Here is a 26,618-nt window from a genome sequence, read left to right on the forward strand (position 1 = left end):
ATTCATGAATATCTCAGTCACTTAGATTGAGTGACTGGCTGGTCTTGGAGCTAGCCTACAGGGGAACAATTTCCATTCTTCTTAGAGATGACAAAGCAAATTTAATGTCTGTTCCAAATCTCCTGGACATGGGGGGAAGATAAAGTCAGACTCCTAATTTTCCAAGATAATGGGAGACAGCATGGGTAACCTAATCCAAACATCTCATTGTGCTTATCAATTTTAACTTCTCTCCCTCTTCCTGTACCTCCCATTCCCCACCCCCATCCCCAGCCCTCACTGGAACCAAAGTCTCACTAGGGCATCTTAAATGAAATGAAATGGACTGATTTAAGTTTTAACATCTTTTCTTGGCCCAGACTTTAATGAGACACAAAATAGAAAACATAAAGTAGAAAAGAAAGAAAAGTGCTACATGCTGAGTTATCCGTAATTAAATAAGAGTTTCAGCAGAAAGTTAAAGAAACAACAAATAAAGATTTTATGTATGCTGTCTGTTTATTGATTTTAAACACTAAAAATGAGAAACAGAATATATGTTGATACTAAGTGACATTAATCGTTAGATCATTTCAAGTTATCGTTTGAAATTCCTTTGACTCAGACATTATTTCATTTGATTTTTGTTTTAGTTTTTCTGCATTATGAGTTTCTGTTCTCACTTGCTTTATAAATCTCACAGTGGGCTCAATTCCTTTTAATTCACAGCAACACATTTTAACTTTCTTGCATTTAATTCAAGAAACATGGGGAAAAGTGAAAAATAACATTTTATTTTTTTTTAAACACCATGATTATTTAAAATTCTGTCTTCCTAAACAAATAACTTTGGTGTTTTTTCAGCTTGAAGGTTCAGATATCCAGGAAATGGGAGTAAAAAGAGAATCAAAATAACTTGTGTAAATAAACAAAAACTATATTTCACTTAATATAGGTTTTAATAACAAAAAACATTTCAGAATTTTGTTATTAATGCTCTTTGAAATATTAAAACTGCAAATGTAAGTATAAAAACAATATTTTTCACGTAAAAAAGAATGTTGTACCTGCTATTTTGAAGTTTAAGTGCTTTAGTTTTAGCACTGATATCATAGATAAAATGTTGTTGGGTAATTATTATTCTATTTTCTGCTGTTGTGTTTCCCAAGATGGTGATAACAGGATAACCCATCTGGAGTGTCCACTGATCCATTACTTCCCGTATATTTACATATTTCCCATTTCTTTTTAAAGCCTTTACAAGGAAAAATGTATAAATTAGTTTTATAAACATGAATTATCAACATAATTAACATTAACCATTTTTATTTCTATCTTTACTATTTACCTAAATATGAAAACATTTAAAGTCAGTGAAGCCAATATAATGTTAGTGAAATTAATCTTCTTACCCTAAGTTAAGCTTCATACATGTATATAAAAATGAAAGTTGTATTAACATTAAAGTTTTTACATAACATAAAATAAAATATGTGTTATTATTCAAGCAAATCCCTGCAGCATCAGTAAGTATTCCCAGAATGTCTAGTGTCACATTTAAATACTTGACATATAGGAAAAATTATTTCAAACTTCAATATTTATTTTTTAACATGAATATCTTACACCATATTAAAATTATATTTCAGAAATATTGTCATGTTTGAAAGTAGGCGAGGTATCTTTTACTACCATTTGTAGTTTAGTTTTAAACCCCTTTGTTTTACAATATATTATATAAAACAAAAAATCAATATGAACAAATGAAAAATGTAAAAAGTGAAAACAAACTGTCAGTGTCAATAAAGGCTATGAATGTCTTATAAGTGCAGTTCAAATATTCAAGTAGAGGTTTTGATATTTGAGCTTCCTATACTTTACCTCCGATAATGTATTCCAGAGATCATTTCTGGCTGCATTGCCATACTTATGAATGGTTAAATAATCCTACAAGAATATAAAATTGTAATTACAATTCAAAGGTTAAACAGTAACTAGTAAACACATTTATTTATCAATTCAGTTAATAATTTTCATATGTTGGAATTATATTACTAAGAAAGGACATAAAAGAAGATTAAAAAATCTCATTTAAAAATATTCCAAAGAGATTTCACTATAGAATATTTCCTAATTAAGTCATCAACCAATATTAATCTCTTAAAAATTATTTTCATAACTATAATCACTCCTTACAGATATCCAGGGTCAAAGATCTTTCTCTAATTGAGCAAGCCAACCTCAGTCAATTCTGAAAACACTACCTCTTCAATGAAAGGTTTAGAGAAACTTTCCCATCAGGGTTTTGTGTTAGAGTGTTGAAAAAGAAATATTTTATGAAAAAAAGAAAGGGCTAATATATGCTGATGTTAAGAGGGATTGCTTTGCCGAAAGAATACTCTCTTCACAATCTGTCTCCAGTTCAGTGGCCTTACTGCAAAGGAAAGGCTGCCTGTTACAATAATGATAAATACTTATTTCCATGGATTTGAAACACACATTAATATTTGATAAGAAAAAAGTCATTCCTAAGTTTATTTAATATTTTGGGGCTTTGGACTTGCCATTTTTAATGTTTAGTTATTAGTGGTAAAACCTATACACTTTCTATCCGATTCACACTTTGTTCTCCTCTAAGAACCACGGTTTGTCTCGTCAGTGTGCTATTTGGTTACGGCTGGTTTGCATTATTTTTTTCTGATTTCAAAACAGAAATATGAATATAAAAATAGTGTTATATTGTAAAAGTCCCTCCTTCTTCATTTGAAATTCCATTATCTCTGCAACATATAGATAGTAGACAAAATCCTAAATGACATCAAAGTACTGAAAAGAAACATGCTGACTCCTTCAGTACTTTATATGGAGTGGGCTACTCCGGGAATAATTAAACTTGGGGGAAGCAAATTTTCTGAAATACAAATTGTCACACCTGTGACAGGTTCAGCTTTTGTTGGCAACTCATAGCACAGCAAATGGCAGCTCCCACTTAATCAGATGCCTAGAGATGCAATGTCCAACACTAACTTAGCAACCACAAATTCATCATTGCCATCAGGTGCTATGAATAACTTTGTTAAAACATATAACCCTGAATAACCATTCTGAATCCTAATTTGGCTTTGAACATTCCATGTGAGGTTTTTCAACATAAACCCAGAGACCAGGATTTAAATAGATTATTTCAGATTTAACTTTCAAAATTATTCGTTACGCTCTTTTCACTTAAATGAATAAATTTGGGAATAAGATTTACAAAATATAAAAGTGCATTTTATTTAATTTTTTAATTTTTTATTTGAGACAAGATTTCACTCTGTCACCCAGGCTGGAGTGTAGTAGTATGATCAGGGCTCACTGCAGCCTTTACCTCCCAGGCTCAAGTGATACTCCTTCCTCAGCCTCCTCAGTAGCTGGGACTACAGGCACACACACCACCACACCCAGCTATACAATTTTTAAATTTTTTGTAGCAACAAGATCCCATTATGTTGCCCACGCTAGCCTTGAGCTCCTGGGCTTGAGCTAGTCTCCCTCCATGGCCTCCCAAAGGGTTGAGATGACAGGCCTTAGCCACAGTGCCTAACTTGCATTTTATTTTAGTGATGTAATAATAAACGGTGCTAATATTAGAACTCTTTAGTCTTAGGTTCTGTTTATGGGTAGTGCTGCTAGGCTAATTCAGCAAAGGGGAGATAAAGGAATACTATAAAATCCAATATACAATTTTCTTCTCAAAGATCAAAAAAGTCTAACTATTCATAATATGAGTTGACCTTGTCCTACTATCATCAGTTTGAACTATTTCTTCCCTTCTCAGTTTAGAAAAAGATTCAAGTTTCCACTTCAAGCAGGCTGAAATGAAAATTATCCAGACATAAGAAGCAATTTCCAACTTGCCTGCCTCTGTATTCAGGGAAGATAACATATCTTCTTGAACTCTCAGTAACCCTGATATTCAGATGTTATTGGAATTTTACATGTGCCAACTTTTTTTTTTTAAAGTTTCCCTTTTTTTAAAGAGAAAGCTTGCATAAACATACTCATAGCTTGAATTAAGAAAATTTTGCAGAATTATAAAGAAACTTAAAAGATAATGAGTATGTTTTAATAATCAGTCATCTATTTTTTTCATTAATTCCACAAAATGTATGGAGTACTTAGCGTGTTCAGGTAACTTTCTAGTACAGGGGAAACAATGGTGAAGAAAAGGTTACTGAGAACAACTACAAATACTGAGATGTGATTTGTGTAGGGAGATTTCCATGACTGAAGCTATAGAAGTCTTGGTATAATAACTACTTGGCAAGATGAAATCATATTTGGTATCTCATTGAATAAAAGTATTTTAAGTTCTTTTTAAATCTCTAAGTCAGTGAATATGAAAGTCCTCAGAGATATAAATCTGAAATGGAAATCTAAGTTTACGTTTATGTGTATAAAAGTCAATCTTCAGCAGATTTGACATTATGACATAAAATAGAAGAATGTTTTAATATTAACTTTAAAAGAATTGTGGTCTCTCTATAGTAGGTATTTCAGAAATAATAGAGTTATTGTAAGGAATAAAATAAAGATAATCACCAGACTATTCTTAAGAGACATAACAAATAATATAGACTGATTAAAAGTTAAAACTCTATTAAACAAGAATATATTACATCTGCCTGTGGAGACAGGCATCACAGCACAGTGGTTTAAAATGCAGTAACAAGAGCCTGCCTTGGTTCAAACCCAAGGTCCAACATTCACTAGCTATATGAGCTTTAGAAAGCTGTTCAACTCTTTGTGCCTATCTTCACATATATAACAATGGGGATAATAAAATAACTACTATATATATTTTTCTGAGAATTGAATGATTCAATATACAGTGTTAAAAGAGTGAAGAGTGCCTAACACATCATAAATATTCGGTGGGCATTCTCTGTGGTAATCTTTTTAATAATCTCAGGCTATAGGTTGGAAAACTGAGTAACTGAGAAGGAAATGCATCATTATCAATAATAATGAAAGAGCACAGCACATGAAAACAGTAATATTTGTCTCCTTTTTAACACTGTGTGAGTTGCCTTAATTTTATCTCATCCAATCCACACAACAACATTAGAGGTAGATATTATCATCATCATCTAAGAAATCAGAACATTGGAACTCAGAGCCTTCAGCCTACATCCAAACCCCATGCCTCTGACTACCCAAATCCAATAGCCAATATATCCAAGCCACATAGATAACTGAGTCCTATTAGCCACATAGATAACTGAGTCCTATTAGCCACATAGATAACTGAGTCCTATTAAAAACTGAACTCATTATCCTCCCCTACATCTGATCCTTTTGGTGGCCCCTCTCCAGTGAAGAACTTTTCATCCACCCCTAGCAAAGAGTTATCTTGATGCCTTGATTGCCCTTTCCACCACATTCAATTAATAATACATGAACTAAATATACTCCAAGATTCCCACTTTCCCTTACCTGTATATCTACTGTTCAGAATCTTACATGGATGATGACAGCTGCCCTTGTTTCTGCTTTGTCCCTTTCACATCTAGTCTCTCCCAAAAAGTCAGAATATTTTTGGTTAAATATACACATAAATCCCTGCTATGTTCAGAATATAGTCCAAACTCCTTAATATAACCTAAAAATTGCCCTCATAGTCTTGTCCCTCTGTATTTCTCAAATCCCATTTGTTAACTTGTTGCTCCCTGCATGAATTTAGCCACTTTCAGCTTTCTGAAGATGCCTAATGGATATTTTGTGTCATTTCTGGTTCTCCGCACATGCAATTCTCTACATACTCTTTTCTCTTTTGGCTACCTCAATTCAATTCAATTCAATTTCCAGGACTCAATTTTGATGCATTTCCTCCAGGAATCATTTCCCATCCACTTCAACCTCCTTCCTAATTCTAAGTTAAATATCTCTTTTATATTGTCACACAATGTTCTATATAATAGCATTTATCCCACTGTGTCATAGGTGCCTGTTTATTAGTTTGACTGTTCACACAGTCTGTAAACTCCGTGAGAGTAATGACTGCCAATCTTGTTTACCACTATTTAACCAACATCTTTGTGCCCAATCTAGTACACAACAGGTGATTTCTCTCTCTCTCTCTCTCTCTCCATATATATATATATATATACACATATATATGTATATCAGGATCCCCCAAAATATCATATTTAAATATTAAGATGGGACATAATTCATTATTTCAGTATATATTTGTCAGGCATATAACTTGAATGGATATATACGATTGCATATAATGTCATCAAAAATTGTGAACTATTGCATACAAGACTATTTTTGTTTTATTTCATTTGCTAACAAGTGATGTGGTTCATAACATGTCATGTGTAAAATCCAACAGGACTAATAAAGACAAGGGAAAAGTAAAGAGTGAATTAAGGAAGTAAAGCTCTATTATCTTTTAAGATTTACATGGAAATAATTATGGAATAATTGCTTTCCTATTAATGAGTCTTTTAGCATGCTAGGATAGAGGATTAATCACATAAATGGTTTACTCCTTGAGACATAAAGGGATGATTCCATAAAAACCATATGGATTCGTTTACATGTGTTTAGCTGCAAGTAATAAACATCCACCATAGAACGACTTTCAAAATAGCAGTATTTAGGCTGGGCGCAGTGGCTCATGCCTGTAATCCCAGCACTTTGGGAGGCCGAGGTGGGCAGATCACGAGGTGAGGAGATCGAGACCATCCTGGCTAACATGGTGAAACCCCGTCTCTACTAAAAATACAAAAATATTAGCTCGGCGTGGTGGTGGGTGCCTGTGGTACAAGCTACTCAGGAGGCTGAGGCGGGAGAATGGCGAGAACCCAGGAGGCGGAGCTTGCAGTGAGTCGAGATCGCACCACTGCACTCCAGCCTGGTGACAGAGTGAGACTCCTTCTCAAAAAAAAAAAAAAAAAAAAAAATCTGTATTCATTCTTTCCTATCATAAGTAGGTAGGACAGAGCTGTAGCCACTTTCTTCTGGAATTATTTTGGTCCCGCCCTATCTATGATTTAGCTCCATTTTCAGGTTGGTGGCTAGATGGCAGCAGCAATCATCATATTCAGACATGACATTGTACAGAGGAAAGATACAGAATTTCTTCCTGAGAACCTCCTTTAAAGAATCAGGAAAACGTCCACTCAAATTCTGCAGCAAATTTCCCATATTTGTCATTTGTCAAAATTGCATCATGTGCTCTAGCAAGAATCTGTTACTGCATCTTAAGGGAGCATTGTTTGAACTTTACCCGAGGAAAGACACAGTCCTCTCAAGTATATGGTTGTTTAGAAGAGGGTGAGAATTTGAAAAAAAAAAATCAAAATTCAGCCAATAAAAAAGGGAGGCAACTAGGTATAGGAAGACCACCACTAGTAGTGCTTTCTCCAGTGAGACAGGGTACAGCAGCCTGGGACTCATTGACACTGGGAACTAGGATGTCCTATACTTGTAAGACTAGTCTGGAAATGCTAGGTAAATTCAAGCATTGATTTTTCTGACTATGTGACAAGAAGGCTGAAGCAAGAGTTTGAAATATTGTTGCTTTCTATCAAGAATAATTGTACCTCAAAAAATTTGTAGTGGGCATTTGTCATTTTTTGGCTTTCCAGCATTTAAACACCAGTTTTATAGGGGGGCAATCACTCACTATGGAATCTGGGAGGAAGGCAAAATCTCTGCCTTCCTCTATTGAAATGGAAGGGACAAAATACTAAATATTCCCTCTCCACTTTCCCTGGCAGCTAAAGCCTGGGCATGTGCTGTGGCCTCAGACACGGGGATGCATTGTCCTAGCACTATGAATCCTAAAAGAGTGGTACCTGTCATGGTGACACTAAGAGTCCTGTGGTAGCCACTCTAATGGGAAAAGCTGAACCTGTCATTCCTGTGACATAACCTTGGCTACATCTCTTGATTTTTTATCTATTTTAGTTCTTATTCTATTTTGTAAGCCTGGTTCTTCAGCCTTCCCAATGATTCAATGGGCTACGTATATCCTTCAAATAATTTCCATTCTGCCTAATTTAACCAGAATTTGTTTCTGTTGCTTGAATAATACAACACTAATGGGTTAAACAAAATGAAGCAAGACACTTCTACATTATCTTAGTGATCCCTAGTAAGAAAATAAACTACTGCCTACAACTTATACAAAATAAAAGCTAAAGAACATTAAAATCTATTTAGTAAATCAGTTAGGCTTTTGTTGTTGTTATGAACAGTAGGTATGGCATGAAAGACATGTATCCTTAATTTTTTATGTTTTAAAAGCAGACAAGAATGTTGGAGAGAAAGATCAAAACCGAAATAAAGTGGAGAAGGTTCTATAGATGGGGGGGGGCAGACAGAGTGACAACAACAAAACATTTTAAAAAGCAACACTTTTGTCTTAAACAAAGCTTCCAAAGCAGTGGTTTCTGCACTGAGAACTGTAAGTTCTGAACTTATATATTTGTAAGTATGTGCATTATTAGAGTAAGATGATCTTAAAGGGATCCATGAACAACAGCAAAAGTAGATTAAAAGTATCAGATCACAGCAAAGTCACACAAGAGTTGGATGAAACCCATTTGAAGCCTGGCCCATGCACTTCAGAGGATGTTTTTACATTCCCTAACCTTGACAAACAGGAGAAAGGAGACTACAACAGTGACAGGTGACCAACTCAAACAAAGAAAGTTAGACTATAGACCAAGGTATCTATTTGGATTCATACCTAGAAATTGATGGAAATTTTAAGATTAAATAAAAATGAGTAATAAAGCACTAAGAAAGCTTTATGCAAAGATTAAAAAATAATATTTATATTTTAATTCTATTAGATAAGAGTCAAAGATGAAAAGGTATAAATAATTATTGAAACTTTTCTTTATTATTAAATTATATTAGGTTTCCAAGACATAAGTCCAGTATAATAAGAACCATTACTAAATTTTTGAGGTACAGCCGTTCAAGCCACTCAACATGAAAAGAAAAAAGAGATGACAGATCTAGGAAAGAAAGCTATTGGAGAGATAGAAGAAGAATAGTTGAAAGTCAGTTTTCATGGTTTGCATGCCATTCTGATTCTGAATTTTTAAATGTGTTTACCCTAAATTTACCTTTAGAAGTAGCTTGCTTAGATATGAGAGTATTTAGAACACAAAAGTCATTTTACATATTCTGCAAATCCATTACTCCACCCAGTAATGTAAATTTATGTAAATTTTGCAAGAATAAGTGTATTTTTATAAGTGGTTGCTAAATATAGTAGAACATCAGAACATTTTAAATTTGATTTTAAATCAAAACAACCTGCCAGCTCATGAAAGGGTTTCTTGTTGGTTTGCTTTAAATTACAGACAATGGCATCTTCTCACACCACTTTTGTTTTCAAATATCTCCTATGTTGTAATTATAAATCATACCGTCAATTCCTCAACCTCCAGGCACATGACCAGAGTTACAATATTTCCGCTGTAGGATTTCTATGTCATTCCAGAACAAGGTGACAAGGTCCTACACCTGTCAGTGAAATAATGTGTCACAGTCTATAGAGGAGTTCTGGGGCACTAAAATATTTCTACATCTCACTTTTGCTGCTGGCATGAAATATTACTGAGACATAAAGTGAATCTATTGGTAAAAATGAAGTTTGTGAATTGCTTTTTCTGAATATCCTGTTAAAGGGCTTTGATCATCATTCACTCCTAAAATAGATAAATTACATCCTGGTTGGTAAAAATGGACTGCTTCTTGTAAATCAAGTTACCCACTGATTGTAGACATGTACACAGAGTTCCCCTCTCCCACCTCTGTGCTCTCTCAGCCCTGGTGCTGGTGGCAATTTGGGAAGAAATGTAATTTAGTTGAGAAAGAAGGTATATATAAACTAGGTATATGTATTAATCCAGGCTGATCCCTACCAGTCATGTGATCTGTTAAAGTATCTATTTTCTCTAAACCTTAATTTCTTCAACTGAAAAATGTACATAATGTAGTGCTTACCTGATAAGGGTATGCACAGAAAATGATATAAAACAAATAAACGACTTAGAAAAATGCCAACCACATGAAGAATCCAAAAAACTTCAGTTATTTTAATAGCAAGATAAATGGGAAAAAAGGGCTAGTGTCAAAAGTCTTCCTCAATCTTCCCTCCAAGAGAAGCCAAAATGTTCTAGAGACACCATAAGAAAATTAGATGGACTTGGCTGGGAGCGGTGGCTCACTCCTGTAATCCCAGCACTTTGGAAGGCTGAAGCATGTGAATCACCTGAGGTCAGGAGTTCAAGACCAGCCTGGCCAACGTGGTAAAACCCATCTCTACTAAAAATACAAAAATTAGTCAGGTGAGGTGGAAGCCACCTGTAAACCCAGCTACTCAGGAAGCTGAGGCAGGAGAATGACTTGAATCCAGGAGGCAGAAGTTGCATTGCGTCGAGATCGTATCATTGCACTCCAGCCTGGGCTACGAGAGCGAAACTCCAAAAAAAAAAGAAGAAGGAGAAAAAGAAAAGAGCAGAGCAGAGAAAAGAAAAGAGAAGAGAAGAGAAGAGGAGAGGAGAGAATAGGAGAGAAGAGAGAAAAGCAAAGCAAAGCAAAGAACATTATATGTACTAATTGAAGGAGGAAATTGCCTGGGTGGGGTGGGGTGGGGGGATGCAGTGGAGCGGTAGAAAAGGAAAAGAAAAATTAAGAACAGAGCTTCCTTTAGGCTTGAGAAAAGCTGCTTAGAAGACTTCCTTCCAAATACAGGAAAGTAATGAGTTTTGGACAGTTCTCCAAGTTATAGGGACTAGCAGCAGCCTGTCTTTCACAGAGCTCTACTGGGATGACAAGACCCCGATGGGCAGTTCATGGAATGGGTACACTAATTCGACTCAGCACAAAAGAGACTTACCCAAGTTGGCACTCATGCAATAAAGACACTAATCTTACTGTTCTTATTATTAATGGTGGGTTATTTGTCTAGCAGATTCTTCCTGTCTTCTCTTCCCTGAGTATCCAGATTAGATTTCATAGATCATCTTAATCAATCCTGGGAAACAGCCTCATCTGTTTTGTTTTACTGTCCTTCAATTACAATAGTTTGGCAAAAATCCCAGTCATGGAGGAATCCAAGTATTTGTCTTCTCTAAACCTGTACTCATACAGCTGAATATCGCAGAAAAAAATCATGCAATTGAAAAGCTGAGCTTATTCATAATCACCAAATTCAAATAGAAACTCAAAACTGTTAGAAAGTACCTTTTTACTCTTTGAATTCTCTATCTTCAACTTTCTCCACTTCCCACTCTCACCTCATTTTCATTCAGCTAGTGACCTTCTCTCAAAAAACACTAAAAAAAATAAGTCATCAGAAAGGATTTCTCTGATTTCCCCATTGCCAGCTTTCCAAATTTACTGGAGATAAATCTCCTATTAAAGACAAGTGCCTTCACCTTCTCAATGAGCAAGGTCCTGGAGTTATTTCTCACTTCTCCAACATTATCAGAGTCATCTCCTGAATCTTTATCTGCCAGCTTAAAACCAGTACAACTCCCTCTCATATTTAAAAATAAAACAAAAATCTTCCTTAGCCTTTATCCCCCTCTAACAACTGACCCGCTTTTTCTTATCTCCTTTCTTGAAAAAATTCGTTTAATTTTATTTTACATACTCTGTTTCCATTTCCACATTCCCATTCACACTTTAACCTACTCCACTGAAACTGATGAATTTACAGGGTACCAAAAGGAACAGTTTACAATTGTTATCCTTCTCCACCTTGCTACTCCATTTAACATTGTTGGCCAGGCACTTTCTTGTCCTTGAAACAAACTCTTCTCTAAGCATCTGTGATATGATGCTTTGGTACTCTGCCTGCCTCTCTCGCTGTTCCATCTCAGTCATCTCCACGGGCTCCTCCTCTTCTCTGAACCCCCAGTTGTTACAGTTGTTCAAGGCATGTTTCCAGGTCCTCATCCCAGAAACTTCAGAATCATTCTTGATTACATTCTCTTCCTCACTTCGCATACCATGCTCTTCACTCAATTTATCCCTAGGTCCATTGTATTCTACCATTAAAAAACATTTGAGATCCATCTATGTCTCTATTTCTATGAACCACTTAAGCCTTGATCATCTCTCACCTGAATATAAAAATATCCTCCTTACTTTTTTTGCCCAATCCCTTTCTTGGTATTCTGACTGCCCCAATCCCAGTGTGTTATTACAATTAGCCAGAGAACTGTTCTGTATGTAAATAGATCCATGTCATATTCAGTTTAAAACTGTTTAATACAGCAGTTGGAACAATATTAAAGCTTCTTAGCACAGACTATTAGGCAATGCATGGTTGCCTGCTGCTTACCTCTCCTACCTCTTGTTCTTACTAACTCTAGGCATCCATCAGTTTCTTTCTTTTCCTTAAATGTGCTCAGTTCTTGTCTTAGCCCTTCCCTCTTCTTGGAATCTCCCCGACCCCGATCTTTCTTCCTTCAGACCTCAGCATATCTACCGTCTTCTCAAGGATTCCCTAAACACCCGATCTGGAGTTGTTCCAACCACCCACTCGCTATGCTTTCTCGCAGCATCCTACTTTTGCTTCCTAGAATTTTTTCACATTGAGCAAAAAATAGATTTGTTTTTTCCTATCTATGGTGTATCCCCTTTATCCTGTTACATGATTCATGAGAACAGGGGCCATATCTACTGTGTACAGCATGCCCTCAATACTTAGTACTTATCATGATGTCTGACATAGACTAGAGGCATCATAAATACATGTGGAATAAATGAATGACTGGACATGTCTAATGGGTGGGGAATGTGAACTGTAGATATAAAACTAAGCAAAGCTGGTACAGGAAGAGAAATTATCATTTTGTTTTTTAGCACAAAACATTAAGAAATGATTTTTAATACTTACATGTGCTATTGTTCTTAAATGGAAAAGAAAATGATCTGTAAAATAATCATAAGGAGAGACCTTGAGCAGAAGAGAGAAGGTGAATACAGGAGACTGATTGCAAAAGGAAATCAGATTCAGTATAACAAGTGGATACTACCACTTCTTTCTGTGCCGTGCTAACATGAAGTTCTCTCTTCCATAAACAAAAACACAGAGGTAGACCAAAGGGAAATTTTGGATGCATACGAACCTTTTGTAAACCAGGTTCAAAATATATAACTTAAGTCTTTGTAACACTCCTAAGTCAATAATTTATAAGGTATTTTTTCATAACAATAATTTTGACATATTAAATATAAGAGAAAAAGAATTTGCAGTAAATATGTTATAGTTCATTACTTTTATTTTATAACTAAATAAAGTTACTAAAAAGAGAGTAAGACCTCAATTTTAATGCATAAGACACATGGATAAATGTTATAAAAGAGTGAATGAAAGGAGTGAAATGCAAGCAGAGAATGTATTAAAATATTTCATAGCCTCATTTATGATAAAATGTATACACTGAAATAACAATGAAAAAAGTTTTTTACTTACTAAATTAGTAAGAAATTTATTCTGAAAAGTTATAAGAATCCTGTTTACTTAGTATAGTATAAACAGAGAACTTTCAAACTTCTAGCATTATACACTGGTTTAATATTTTCGAGAAAAAATTGATACTATGCTCCTAAAATATATATATGAAGAGATAGTTGAAAATATAATGGAAAAAATCAACAACGTAAAGATTATTAGAGTATTATTTAACAAAAATTGGACAGCAACGTAACTGCTCACAAACATGGATAAAGCAAAATATATTATGGTACATCTATGTCATATTACTAGTATTAAACTAAGCTATGTAACAGAATCATGTCAAGCAATTATGAAAATATTAGTAAATGAGGATAAATATTTTTAACTTAGGAGGAATTTTTGTAACGTTTCCAAATATATAGTTCTAGGCTATTACATGCACTTTCCAAAAAGAGAACATAAAATAAAAAGAAAAATAAATTTTAAAAGAAAAAGAAAGAAAACTGCTGATGCAGGAGTTAAGTAGGTTACAGAAAAATGCCTGTAAGGCAAGTTTATTATAGTACAGAACTAGCGATCTAACCAAATGGCAATGTCTACGAAGAGTCAGAGACAGTTTTTAGTAGATGTGTCCATATTTACAGGTTGGCGTGCATTTACACATATAGTAACATACAAATACATCCATATGTCAACGAAATGTGTCTAATAATTTCATAGATACATTTAAATAACCAAAAATGTCATTTCACAGTATCAACCCGATTAGCTAATATGTAATACATCTTGAGCCCTTAACTAACACATAACAGATAACCAATACATATAAACTTATGAGACCTCCTGTTGAGCTGGACAAATGCCTGTAGGATTATTAAATAGAGATATATGTCTCTAAAAATAAGGGCTTTTTAGTTATATAGCCACACTGGCTGGTTAACAACCTATAAATCAGAAGAAAATTAATAAAGATTCAATCAGTGGCTGTATATTTTAAAAACTGATGAATAAAAGTTATTTCTCTCTGATCCAGAAATATGAATACAGAATGATATTTACTTTTTTTAAAGTACTTGTTTGTATTAAAGATGGAATTCTTAATCTGAAATCCATCAAATCTTTTCTGAAACTTAAATATTTCTTTCTCTATAACATGCTCATTAATTTTCCTTTATAGTTATGTCTTTAATAAATTAAATGTCAATTAAGTCAAATTCAATAATTAAAAATTAGTAATAACATTATTATCATATGACATTGAGTGAACACATCAAATTATTTTCAAGTTGTTAACCATTTTACCCATAGCATATCTAAAACTGCATAGCATTTTAAGCAAAACTAGGAGACATTGGAGCAAAAGCTGTCTATGGTCATTCATTTTAGATTGAGTATGATTCAGCTGCCATCTGGATAAAAACACAATATTATCTCTTCAGAAAGAAAATTAACTTTGACACAATGTCTCTGCTCCTCTATTATTTTCTGACTTTTTACTTATCTGAAAACCTACATGTAAGGGAGAAAACACTCTCTCACAAATGTAAGCCTGCAGTTTTCAACTAAAAATCCTGCATACACATGTTACCATATAACACCTCATTGGAACACAAGTTATTGAGTATGTTGTTGCTACTAATAATCCCTATGGCTTTTTACCTGTCATTACTTTCAGGCTATCAGAATTTTATGAGCACAAACCAATAATAATGATATTTCCTTTTTGCTTTTTATCCACACCTCATTGCCTTACATTGATTTGCATAAGCAATTTCCACCCTGATAATTGGAGCCAAACATCTTGTTGTAGGTTACCTTATGGAAAAGAGCAGTTAAATACTAATCAAGAGAAATCTTTCTTTATTCAACCATATTTTAGATGATGTTCAATTACCCTCACTGCTTGAGCAGAAAGGTGACTCACTTTCTGACAGGGATTTCAGACTTTTGGGTTTGTATCAAGCTTAATAATGATCTCACTTTATAATTTCAATACCCTGGTGTTGACTCATAACAACATGAAGAATGGTACTACTAGGCTCAAATCATTAAAACAATATTGTTTTGTTTGAAAGAAAAAGCCATAGCACAGGTACTAATTATTTTTTTAATAGCTACCGAGCCAGTCAATGTTATCTGAGGATTTTATAATTACAGCTTTAATTTCTATTTCCAGAAAAATGTGAAAAAAATGTAATTAGGGAGATTAAAACATAAAAATGAAATAAGAAAAATCCAAGTCATGTAAAGATATATATCTAAAAGAATCATTACTTGAATTACTTACTTTAAAAGTAAGACTTATTCTACTTATGTAGACTCAGGATTTGAACTGTTGGACTTAAATTATAAAAACAAAGTTAAAGAAGTAGATTCTAATTTATTGGTCAAATGAATATTTTAACTATAAGCATTGTTGTATATGGATGAATAGTAATGTATATGCATGTAAACACTAAGAACCCTGTAAGTGAGATATGAAATAATTACCAAAAGATGCTGTTAGGTGAGCAATTTTTATTACAAAAGGAATTTAGATAAAAACATTTATTTATAGGAGAAGGGAATATTTCAGAGAAATATGTGAAATCACCAAGAATTTCTATAGAGACAGACAAAAATATTAGGGCAAAATTGCAGTATATTTATATTCCACGTACCACACAGAAAGGGAAATTCAACAATACTGGGTCCTAAAGTCTGTCCAAGAGGAAGAGAGGATAGAAGTGGAGTTACACTGCATATATTCCACCCCAAAGTTACACTAGTAAGGACTCTACTTATGCTTGCAACATTTTAATGAAAAAACCAGATTCCAATAGTATAAATATTAAATAGGCATGAAACCCACGAGTGATCTTGCTAGCTTTCCCTTAGAAATGACCTAGGAAGGAATTTGGAGATGTGTGTACCACAAACAAAAATGAGGTGCTAAAGATAAGAATGATATAAATCTAAAAAGTGTAACTGGAGCTTCTGTGCAAGAGACAGTTTCTAGTTATTGCTGACCTGCCTATTGCATTTCTCACTGACTCTGCTTAAGTTGCAACAGGTCATGTATTATGCAGATGCTTTCTTAGTCATCATTACTCTCTGGAATTATTGCTAGGAGAAAGTCTTGGGTTGGGAGAACACATAATCTTGTTTTCCAGATGTCCTGTGTAGAGGTGGTCTTAAATCAAAAGCAATTACGGCAAACTGCTGCTGTACTTTAACTTATCCCAGGAGGATTGGCCCACCTGGGGAGGTAAGACTGAGGATTCCACAGTTGTGATTATGCAAATCAAAGGCTAAATTTATAAGTTAATCAAAAACCAAAACAATTATTCACAGTAGTAAACTTCCCTGTCTTTTTTCCAGATCCTTATTTTATGAGTAATCACTTTAGAAATTTACAAATTTTATATATTACTGGTACTGATTCACCATGATATGATCAAATCTACTCATTCAAAGAGAAAACTGGATATTACAGACCACAAGCAACTGGACTGAAGCTATGAAGTTAGTAAAATGTGGTAATTGTTGATTTGATTTCCTTATATCTCTCATCATATGTCCTGGTAAAATTATTGAAATCAGTTGAGAATATTCTCTGCTCTAGCTAGGGAAGTATCATATGGTCTTAATACAATATTAAGGAAGAGATGAATAAAGGAGTTAATACTTTTTAAATATCCATATGGTAATAAAACAACCTGTAAAAACAATGCAAATAATATTTAATCAATAGAACAAAGACATTTATGGATTAAGTGTGTCAGACTGTTGGCCATTCACCACCACTTCCCCTACCATCTACCCTCTTGTGCACTGCATGAGTTAGAAGCTTGAATGCTACATTTCCAGGAATTCTTTGCTAGTTAGGCTCAACTTTATGTGTTGCAAAATGAAAAGCACACATAAAAGAATATGGATGGCAATAAAGAAGGAGGAGTTGTCATTGCTCAGATAGCAGAGAGCAGGCATGTGGGCTTTGGCAGAAGGCAGGGGTAAAGTATTACCAGTGGCTTTCAGGTGTATTCTAGGCAGATGAGAATATGTGCATTACTTCCCTATGAAACCCAAATGTCTTTACTTCCGGAAGGGTGGCAGTGGCTTTCCTGACCTTTACTTCCATAACCCTGCCAACAGTTTCAGAAAATGACTATATCCAATGGTAATTTCCTTTCTGCTTGAAATATTACTAAAGGTTTTAGTATGTTACAGAATTACATACCAGGGTGATTGTAGACCCTTAGAGATGGTTATCTACAGTTGTCTGTCTGCCTTGATTAGATTTAAAGAAGGTAATGTCATTAATAATGAGTGATAGGATCATGATAATTAATCATTTTCAGGCCAAAACAGTTGCTTAAATGATCATCGATAGTTTCCTAAACTGAAGAATAAGATTTGGGAAAACAAATGACTGTTTCAATAGAACATTATGGATGAATAGAGAATTACAAAGTCTTTGAGAGGCTTGGCTATTTCTGACTGGACTGGAGAGATTACAAAAACCAAACAACCTTAGTACTTTAAATTCTCAGCTGAAGGTTTGGCAGGGAACCAGAAATCTATGACTATGTGAAAAGAATCATGTATCTCTTATAGGCTTAGAATCAATGTATCCAAAAAGTAAACTATGATTTAAAATTCTGAATGGCAAAATTACAACTCAAGTAAATTTTGTCTTTTATGTGAGAGTTAGGGTGTGGACTAGGAAAGTGTAGGATGCAGAATAGGAATGCAGGCATTGAAGGTCTAAATTTCACTGAGCCTGCGTGGTAGCTTTTCTTGTCTCTGAAAAAGCAAATTCCCCGTGTTTGAGTTCCCTGTAATGTCATTCATCAAGGAGGCTGCTGACTCCTCTCAAAACCAACTCCAATATATCTAAATGCAAAACCAATAGGTAGAATTGGTTTCAGCAGATTTCAAGAGTTCAAGTAGAAATTCCAGCATTAGAAGATGAAATTTACATTGAAAATCACCAAGAAATTTCAAGAGTTCTTAGCATATAACATCTAAAACCACTGTAGCTTAATCATAAAATTGTAAAGTATCCAGAGCCAATTATGAAAGTGAACAAGTAAATAAAAGCCAAGGAAATATACGTCGTTTCCTGATACTAGAAAAATAAAACTCTTACCAGCAAAAACTCCCTGTTACAAAAATGCTGCTCTGGTTTGACTACATTTATAGTTCTCTATATATTGATAGTTATATAATACAGTCTTAATATTCAAATAATTAAAGATTCAAAAAAAATGGAGTCACTCACTCTTGCATATCTAGTTTACAAATGTGTCCATCAAATTAAAACAGGTGTCCCAAATTAAATATATCAATCTCAAATTGTCTAACTAGTAAACTGCATTAAAGTAATCCTAGATTTAGAGAATATAAAAGACAAAAGGAATCTTACAGTATTTAGTCCAACTCTTACATTTCATAATGATAACATCAGAGGTCAAGAGAGGCTTGCAGAAAACCACTATTAACTGGAGGTAGAAATGAGAAATATTTCTCCTTATTTATTCTATTGCCTAATGTTTCTCAAAATATGCCTGCTATCATTTTGGGAAATGGATTACACAGAACAGTAGACATGTAGAATTTGCAAAAATGTAAACATTTTTGCATTTAAAAATATATATTATTTATTAGTGACACATAATATAACCACAGAAATGTTTAAGCTCAATTCAGTCCAGTTCCACTTTCAATTCAAACATTAAAATGCAAGCCAATTTGTTGGTGGTGTTACCAACAAATCACCAACAAAAGCTGTGATTATTCAATAAGAAATTGTTCTCCTAAACATTCTCATAGCTGATCCAGTGGGCAATATGACTATTAGAAACAAACTTTTTCTCAGAAAATCTCTAGAGTCTCTTCCTGCTAAAAAATATATGTTTAAATTGAAATTTAAAACATATTCCTATACAAAATATTACAAAAAATTGAAAATGTAGCAGAATCTACACTGGTACTTTATAAGTTAAATATGCATATGTGAACTAACCCAGAAAACTACTACCTTTCTATATTACATATACATACACACACACATACATACAGGTATGTATTTTTAAAGTTTGCCTTGTTGCCAAAACCTTAAGGTGGGTCATAAGGATACATACATTGCAAGAGAACACAAATTTTAGGTAGATAATAAATCAAGAAGAAAGAGCATTAAGACATTTTTCCTATGTGGAACATGAAGATTAGGGTCTGATCCCAGAAAAAAGAAGAAAGGAAGAAAAGAGAGCAAGAGGAGGCGGAGCAAGATGGCCGAATAGGAACAGCTCCAGTCTCCAACTCCCAGCGCGAGTGACACAGAAGACCAGTGATTTCTGCATTTTCAACTGAGGTACTGGGGTCATCTCACTGAGGAGTGCCGGACAATTGGTGCTGGTCAGCTGCTGCAGCCCGACCAGCGAGAGCTGAAGCAGGGCGAGGCATTGCCTCACCTGGGAAGCGCAAGGGGGAAGGGAATCCCTTTTCCTAGCCAGGGGAACTGAGACACACAACACCTGGAAAATCGGGTAACTCCCACCCCAATACTGCGCTTTAAGCAAACGGGCACACCAGGAGATTATACCCACACCTGGCCCGGAGGGTCCCACGGCCACGGAGCCTCCCTCATTGCTAGCACAGCAGTCTGCGATCTAACTGCAAGGCAGCAGCCAGAGTGGGGGGGTGGGGGCGCCCGCCATTGCTGAGGCTTAAGTAGGTAAACAAGGCCGCTGGGAAGCTCGAACTGGGTGGAGCTCACAGCAGCTCAAGGAAACCTGCCTGTCTCTGTAGACTCCACCTCTGGGGACAGGGCACAGATAAATAACAACAACAAAAAAGCAGCAGAACCTCTGCAGATGCAAACGACTTTGTCTGACAGCTTTGAAGAGAGCAGTGGATCTCCCAACATGGAGGTTGAGATCTGAAAACGGACAGACTGACTGCTCAAGTGGGTCCCTGACCCCTGAGTAGCCTAACTGGGAGACATTCCCCACTAGGGGCAGTCTGACACCCCACACCTCACAGGGTGGAGTACACCCCTGAGAGGAAGCTTCCAAAGTAAGAATCAGACAGGTACACTCGCTGTTCAGCAATATTCTATCTTCTGCAACCTCTGCTGCTGATACCCACGCAAACAGGGTCTGGAGTGGACCTCAAGGAATCTCCAACAGACCTACAGCTGAGGGTCCTGACTATTAGAAGGAAAACTATCAAACAGGAAGAACACCTATACCAAAACCCCATCAGTACGTCACCATCATCAAAGACCAGAGGCAGATAAAACCATGAAGATGGGGAAGAAGCAGGGAAGAAAAGCTGGAAATTCAAGAAATAAGAGCGCATCTCCCCCTGCAAAGGAGCACAGCTCATTGCCAGCAACGGATCAAAGCTGGTCAGAGCACGACTTTGACAAAATGACAGAAGAAGGCTTCAGTCCATCAGACTTCTCAGAGCTAAAGGAGGAATTACATACCCAGCGCAAAGAAACTAAAAATCTTGAAAAAAGAGTGGAAGAATTGATAGCTAGAATAATTAATGCAGAGAAGGTCATAAACGAAATGACAGAGATGAAAACCATGACACGAGAAATACGTGACAAATGCACAAGCTTCAGTAACCGACTCGATCAACTGGAAGAAAGAGTATCACTGATCGAGGATCAAATGAATGAAATGAAGCAAGAAGAGAAACCAAAAGAAAAAAGAAGAAAAAGAAATGAACAAAGCCTGCAAGAAGTATGGGATTATGTAAAAAGACCAAATCTACGTCTGATTGGGGTGCCTGAAAGTGAGGGGGAAAATGGAACCAACTTGGAAAACACTCTTCAGGATATCATCCAGGAGAACTTCCCCAACCTAGTAGGGCAGGCCAACATTCAAATTCAGGAAATACAGAGAATGCCACAAAGATACTCCTCGAGAAGTGCAACTCCAAGACACATAATTGCCAGATTCACCAAAGTTGAAATGAAGGAAAAAATCTTAAGGGCAGCCAGAGAGAAAGGTCGGGTTACCCACAAAGGGAAGCCCATCAGACTAACAGCAGACCTCTCAGCAGAAACTCTACAAGCCAGAAGAGAGTGGGGACCAATATTCAACATTCTTAAAGAAAAGAATTTTCAACTCAGAATTTCATATCCAGCCAAACTAAGTTTCATGAGTGAAGGAGAAATAAAATCATTTACAGATAAGCAAATGCTTAGAGATTTTGTTACCACCAAGCCTGCCTTACAAGAGACCCTGAAGGAAGCCCTAAACATGGAAAGGAACAACCGGTACCAGCCATTGCAAAAACATGCCAAAATGTAAAGACCATCGAGGCTAGGAAGAAACTACATCAACTAACGAGCAAAATAACCAGTTAATATCATAATGGCAGGATCAAGTTCACACATAACAATATTAACCTTAAATGTAAATGGACTAAATGCTCCAATTAAAAGACACAGACTGGCAAACTGGATAAAGAGTCAAGACCCATCAGTCTGCTGTATTCAGGAGACCCATCTCACATGCAGAGACATACATAGGCTCAAAATAAAGGGATGGAGGAAGATCTACCAAGCAAATGGAGAACAAAAAAAAGCAGGGGTTGCAATCCTAGTCTCTGATAAAATAGACTTTAAACCATCAAATATCAAAAGAGACAAAGAAGGCCATTACATAATGGCAAAGGGATCAATTCAACAGGAAGAGCTAACTATACTAAATATATATGCATCCAATACAGGAGCACCCACATTCATAAAGCAAGTCCTTAGAGACTTACAAAGAGACTTAGACTCCCATACAATAATAATGGGAGACTTCAACACTCCACTGTCAACATTAGACAGATCAACGAGACAGAAAGTTAACAAGGATATCCAGGAATTGAACTCATCTCTGCACCAAGTGGAACTAATAGACATCTAGAGAACTCTCCACCCCAAATCAACAGAATATATATTCTTCTCAGCACCACATCGCACTTATTCCAAAATTGACCACATAGTTGGAAGTAAAGCACTCCTTAGCAAATGTAAAAGAACAGAAACTGTAACAAACTGTCTCTCAGACCACAGTGCAATCAAACTAGAACTCAGGACTAAGAAATTCAATCAAAATCGCTCAACTACATGGAAACTGAACAACCTGCTCCTGAATGACTACTGGGTACATAACGAAATGAAGGCAGAAATAAAGATGTTCTTTGAAATCAATGAGAACAAAGATACAACATACCAGAATCTCTGGGACACATTTAAAGCAGTGTGTAGAGGGAAATTTATAGCACTAAATGCCCACAAGAGAAAGCTGGAAAGATCTAAAATTCACACTCTAACATCACAATTAAAAGAACTGGAGAAGCAAGAGCAAAGACATTCAAAAGCTAGCAGAAGGCAAGAAATAACTAAGATCAGAGCAGAACTGAAGGAGATAGAGACACAAAAAATCCTCCAAAAAAATCAATGAATACAGGAGTTGGTTTTTTGAAAAAATCAACAAAATTGACAGACCACTAGCAAGACTAATAAAGAAGAAAAGACAGGAGAATCAAATAGACGCAATAAAAAATGATAAAGGGGATATCACCACCGACCCCACAGAAATACAAACTACCATCAGAGAATACTATAAACACCTCTACGCAAATCAACTAGAAAATCTAGAAGAAATGGATAATTTCCTGGACGCTTACACTCTTCCAAGACTAAACCAGGAAGAAGTTGAATCCCTGAATAGACCAATAGCAGGCTCTGAAATTGAGGCAATAATTAATAGCCTACCAACCAAAAAAAGTCCAGGACCAGATGGATTCACAGCCAAATTCTATCAGAGGTACAAGGAGGAGCTGGTACCATTCCTTCTGAAACTATTCTGATCAATTGAAAAAGAGGGAATCCTCCCTAACTCATTTTATGAGGCCAACATCATCCTGATACCAAAGCCTGGCAGAGACACAACAAAAAAGGAAAATTTTAGACCGATATCCCTGATGAACATCGATGCAAAAATCCTCAATAAAATACTGGCAAACCAGATTCGGCAGCACATCAAAAAGCTTATCCACCATGATCAAGTGGGCTTCATCCCTGGGATGCAAGGCTGGTTCAACATTCGCAAATCAATAAACGTAATCCAGCATATAAACAGAACCAAGGACAAGAACCACATGATTATCTCAATAGATGCAGAAAAGGCTTTTGACAAAATTCAACAGCCCTTCATGCTAAAAACGCTCAATAAATTCGGTATTGATGGAAGGTACCTCAAAGTAATAAGCACTATTTATGACAAACCCACAGCCAATATCATACTGAATGGGCAAAAACTGGAAAAATTCCCTTTGAAAACTGGCACAAGACAGGGATGACCTCTCTCACCACTCCTATTCAACATAGTGTTGGAAGTTCTGGCTAGGGCAATCAGGCAAGAGAAAGAAATCAAGGGTATCCAGTTAGGAAAAGAAGAAGACAAATTGTCCCTGTTTGCAGATGACATGATTGTATATTTAGAAAACCCCATTGTCTCAGCCCAAAATCTCCTTAAGCTGATAAGAAACTTCAGCAAAGTCTCAGGATACAAAATTAATGTGCAAAAATCACAAGCATTCTTATACACCAGTAACAGACAAACAGAGAGCCAAATCATGAATGAACTTCCATTCACAATTGCTTCAAAGAGAATAAAATACCTAGGAATCCAACTTACAAGGGATGTAAAGGACCTCTTCAAGGAGAACTACAAACCACTGCTCAGTGAAATAAAAGAGGACACTAACAAATGGAAGAACATACCACGCTCATGGATAGGAAGAATCAATATCGTGAAAATGGCCATACTGCCCAAGGTTATTTATAGATTCAATGCCATCCCCATCAAGCTACCAATGAGTTTCTTCACAGAATTGGAAAAAACGGCTTTAAAGTTCACATGGAACCAAAAAAGAGCCCACATTGCCAAGACAATCCTAAGTCATAAGAACAAAGCTGGAGGCATCATGCTACCTGACTTCAAATTATACTACAAGGCTACAGTAACCAAAACAGCATGTTACTGGTACCACCACAGAGATATAGACCAATGGAACAGAATAGAGTCCTCAGAAATAATACCACACATCTACAGCCATCTGATCTTTGACAAACCTGACAAAAACAAGAAATGGGGAAAGGATTCCCTATTTAATAAATGGTACTGGGAAAATTGGCTAGCCATAAGTAGAAAGCTGAAACTGGATCCATTCCTTATCCCTTATCAAGAATTAATTCAAGATGGATTAGAGCCTTAAATGTTAGCCCTAATACCATAAAAACCCTAGAAGAAAACCTAGGTAATACCATTCAGGACATAGGCATGGGCAAGGACTTCATGTCTAAAACACCAAAAGCAACGGCAGCAAAAGCCAAAATTGACAAATGGGATCTCATTAAACTAAAGACCTTCTGCACAGCAAAAGAAACTACCATCAGAGTGAACAGGCAACCTACAGAATGGGAGAAAATTTTTGCAATCTACTCATCTGACAAAGGGCTAATATCCAGAATCTACAAAGAACTCAAACAAATTTAGAAGAAAAAAAAAAACAACCCTATCAAAAAGTGGCAAAGGATATGGACAGACATTTCTCAAAAGAAGACATTCATACAGCCAACAGACACATGAAAAAATGCTCATCATCACTGGCCATCAGAGAGATGCAAATCAAAACCACAATGAGATACCATCTCACACCAGTTAGAATGGCAATCATTAAAAAGTCAGGAAACAACAGGTGCTGGAGAGGATGCGTAGAAATAGGAACACTTTTACACTGTTGGTGGGATTGTAAACTAGTTCAACCATTATGGAAAACAGTATGGCGATTCCTCAAGGATCTAGAACTAGATGTACCATATGACCCAGCCATCCTACTACTGGGTATATACCCAAAGGATTATAAATCATGCTGCTATAAAGACACATGCACACGCATGTTTATTGCAGTACTATTCACAATAGCAAAGACTTGGAATCAACCCAAATGTCCATCAGTGACAGACTGGATTAAGAAAATGTGGCACATATACACCATGGAATATTATGCAGCAATAAAAAGGATGAGTTTGCCTCCTTTATAGGGACATGGATGCAGCTGGAAACCATCATTCTCAGCAAACTATCACAAGAACAGAAAACCAAACACCGCATGCTCTCACTCATAGGTGGGAACTGAACAATGAGATCACTTGGACTTGGGAAGGGGAACATCACACATCGGGGCCTATCGTGGAGAGGGGGGAGGGGGGAGGGATTGCATTGGTAATTATACCTGATATAAATGACGAATTGATGGGTGCTGACGAGTTGAAGGGTGCAGCACACCAACATGGCACAAGTATACATATGTAACAAACCTGCACGTTATGCACATGTACCCTGGAACTTAAAGTATAATAATAAAAAAAAAAAGAAAAGAAAAGAGAGCAAGAGAGAAAAAGAGAATAAAGGAGTAGAAAAAAGGGGAAGAATTAAAATATATATGAAAAACACACTATCCGCAATTTGGAATTGCAAATAGTAAACTTTCATTTGTCAACATGGAAATAACCATGGTTAATGTAAAAACAATTCATAGGTTTTTCAGCAGAGATAAGTGCTGACAGCCTCGATTAGCTCTTTCAACAACTTGTAAACCAAGACTCCCCAGGGCCTTCTCGATGGGAAGCATAGTAATATCAACTCTGACCACTCAGCACCATGACATGAAGTGTCTGTTCAGGAGGTCATCTCCAAAATGTATCCCATACATCTTCATGCACCAGAGATGATAATTTATCACCTAGAAGTAGGGATCTACTGTAAACTAATCCAAACTGCTGATGAAACACTAAATCAGTTTGAGTGATGAGTATAAATAAAGCTGCAAGCGAAGTACTGAAGGATACAGATCTATCTGATCAATGAGATGTCACCAGGCAAATGAAATGCAGTGTTGACAAACATAGAGTACTCAGTTGAAAATTAACCAATCAAGTATCAGAGCATAAAGGCACACATTAATATAAGCTAGGAATGAAAGTTTAATATGATGTGAGTCAGAGGCTATATTCTAACTGTTTCATATAAAACTGAGCAGAGTGGGTCAGTGGAAAAGAATGTATTAAAAATTGATATATTTTGCACAC

At 35.9% G+C, this 26,618-nt stretch overlaps 1 protein-coding gene across 1 annotated transcript in view; it reads right to left on the bottom strand.

Moving 5' to 3' along the window:
• TRHDE (thyrotropin releasing hormone degrading enzyme) overlaps positions 1–26,618 on the bottom strand; it is a 421,266-nt gene that overhangs the window by 111,845 nt on the left and 282,803 nt on the right. Inside the window, exons 8-9 of the mRNA XM_033221251.1 lie at positions 1,861–1,926; positions 1,047–1,234 (exon numbers count right to left, since the gene is read on the bottom strand). Coding sequence (XP_033077142.1) covers positions 1,047–1,234; positions 1,861–1,926 — 254 coding nt within the window. The remainder of the gene's footprint in view (positions 1–1,046; positions 1,235–1,860; positions 1,927–26,618) is intronic.

This window comes from Trachypithecus francoisi, unplaced genomic scaffold, assembly GCF_009764315.1.
Source record: "Trachypithecus francoisi isolate TF-2019V2 unplaced genomic scaffold, Tfra_2.0 Lachesis_group11, whole genome shotgun sequence".
Lineage (NCBI taxonomy): Eukaryota > Metazoa > Chordata > Mammalia > Primates > Cercopithecidae > Trachypithecus > Trachypithecus francoisi.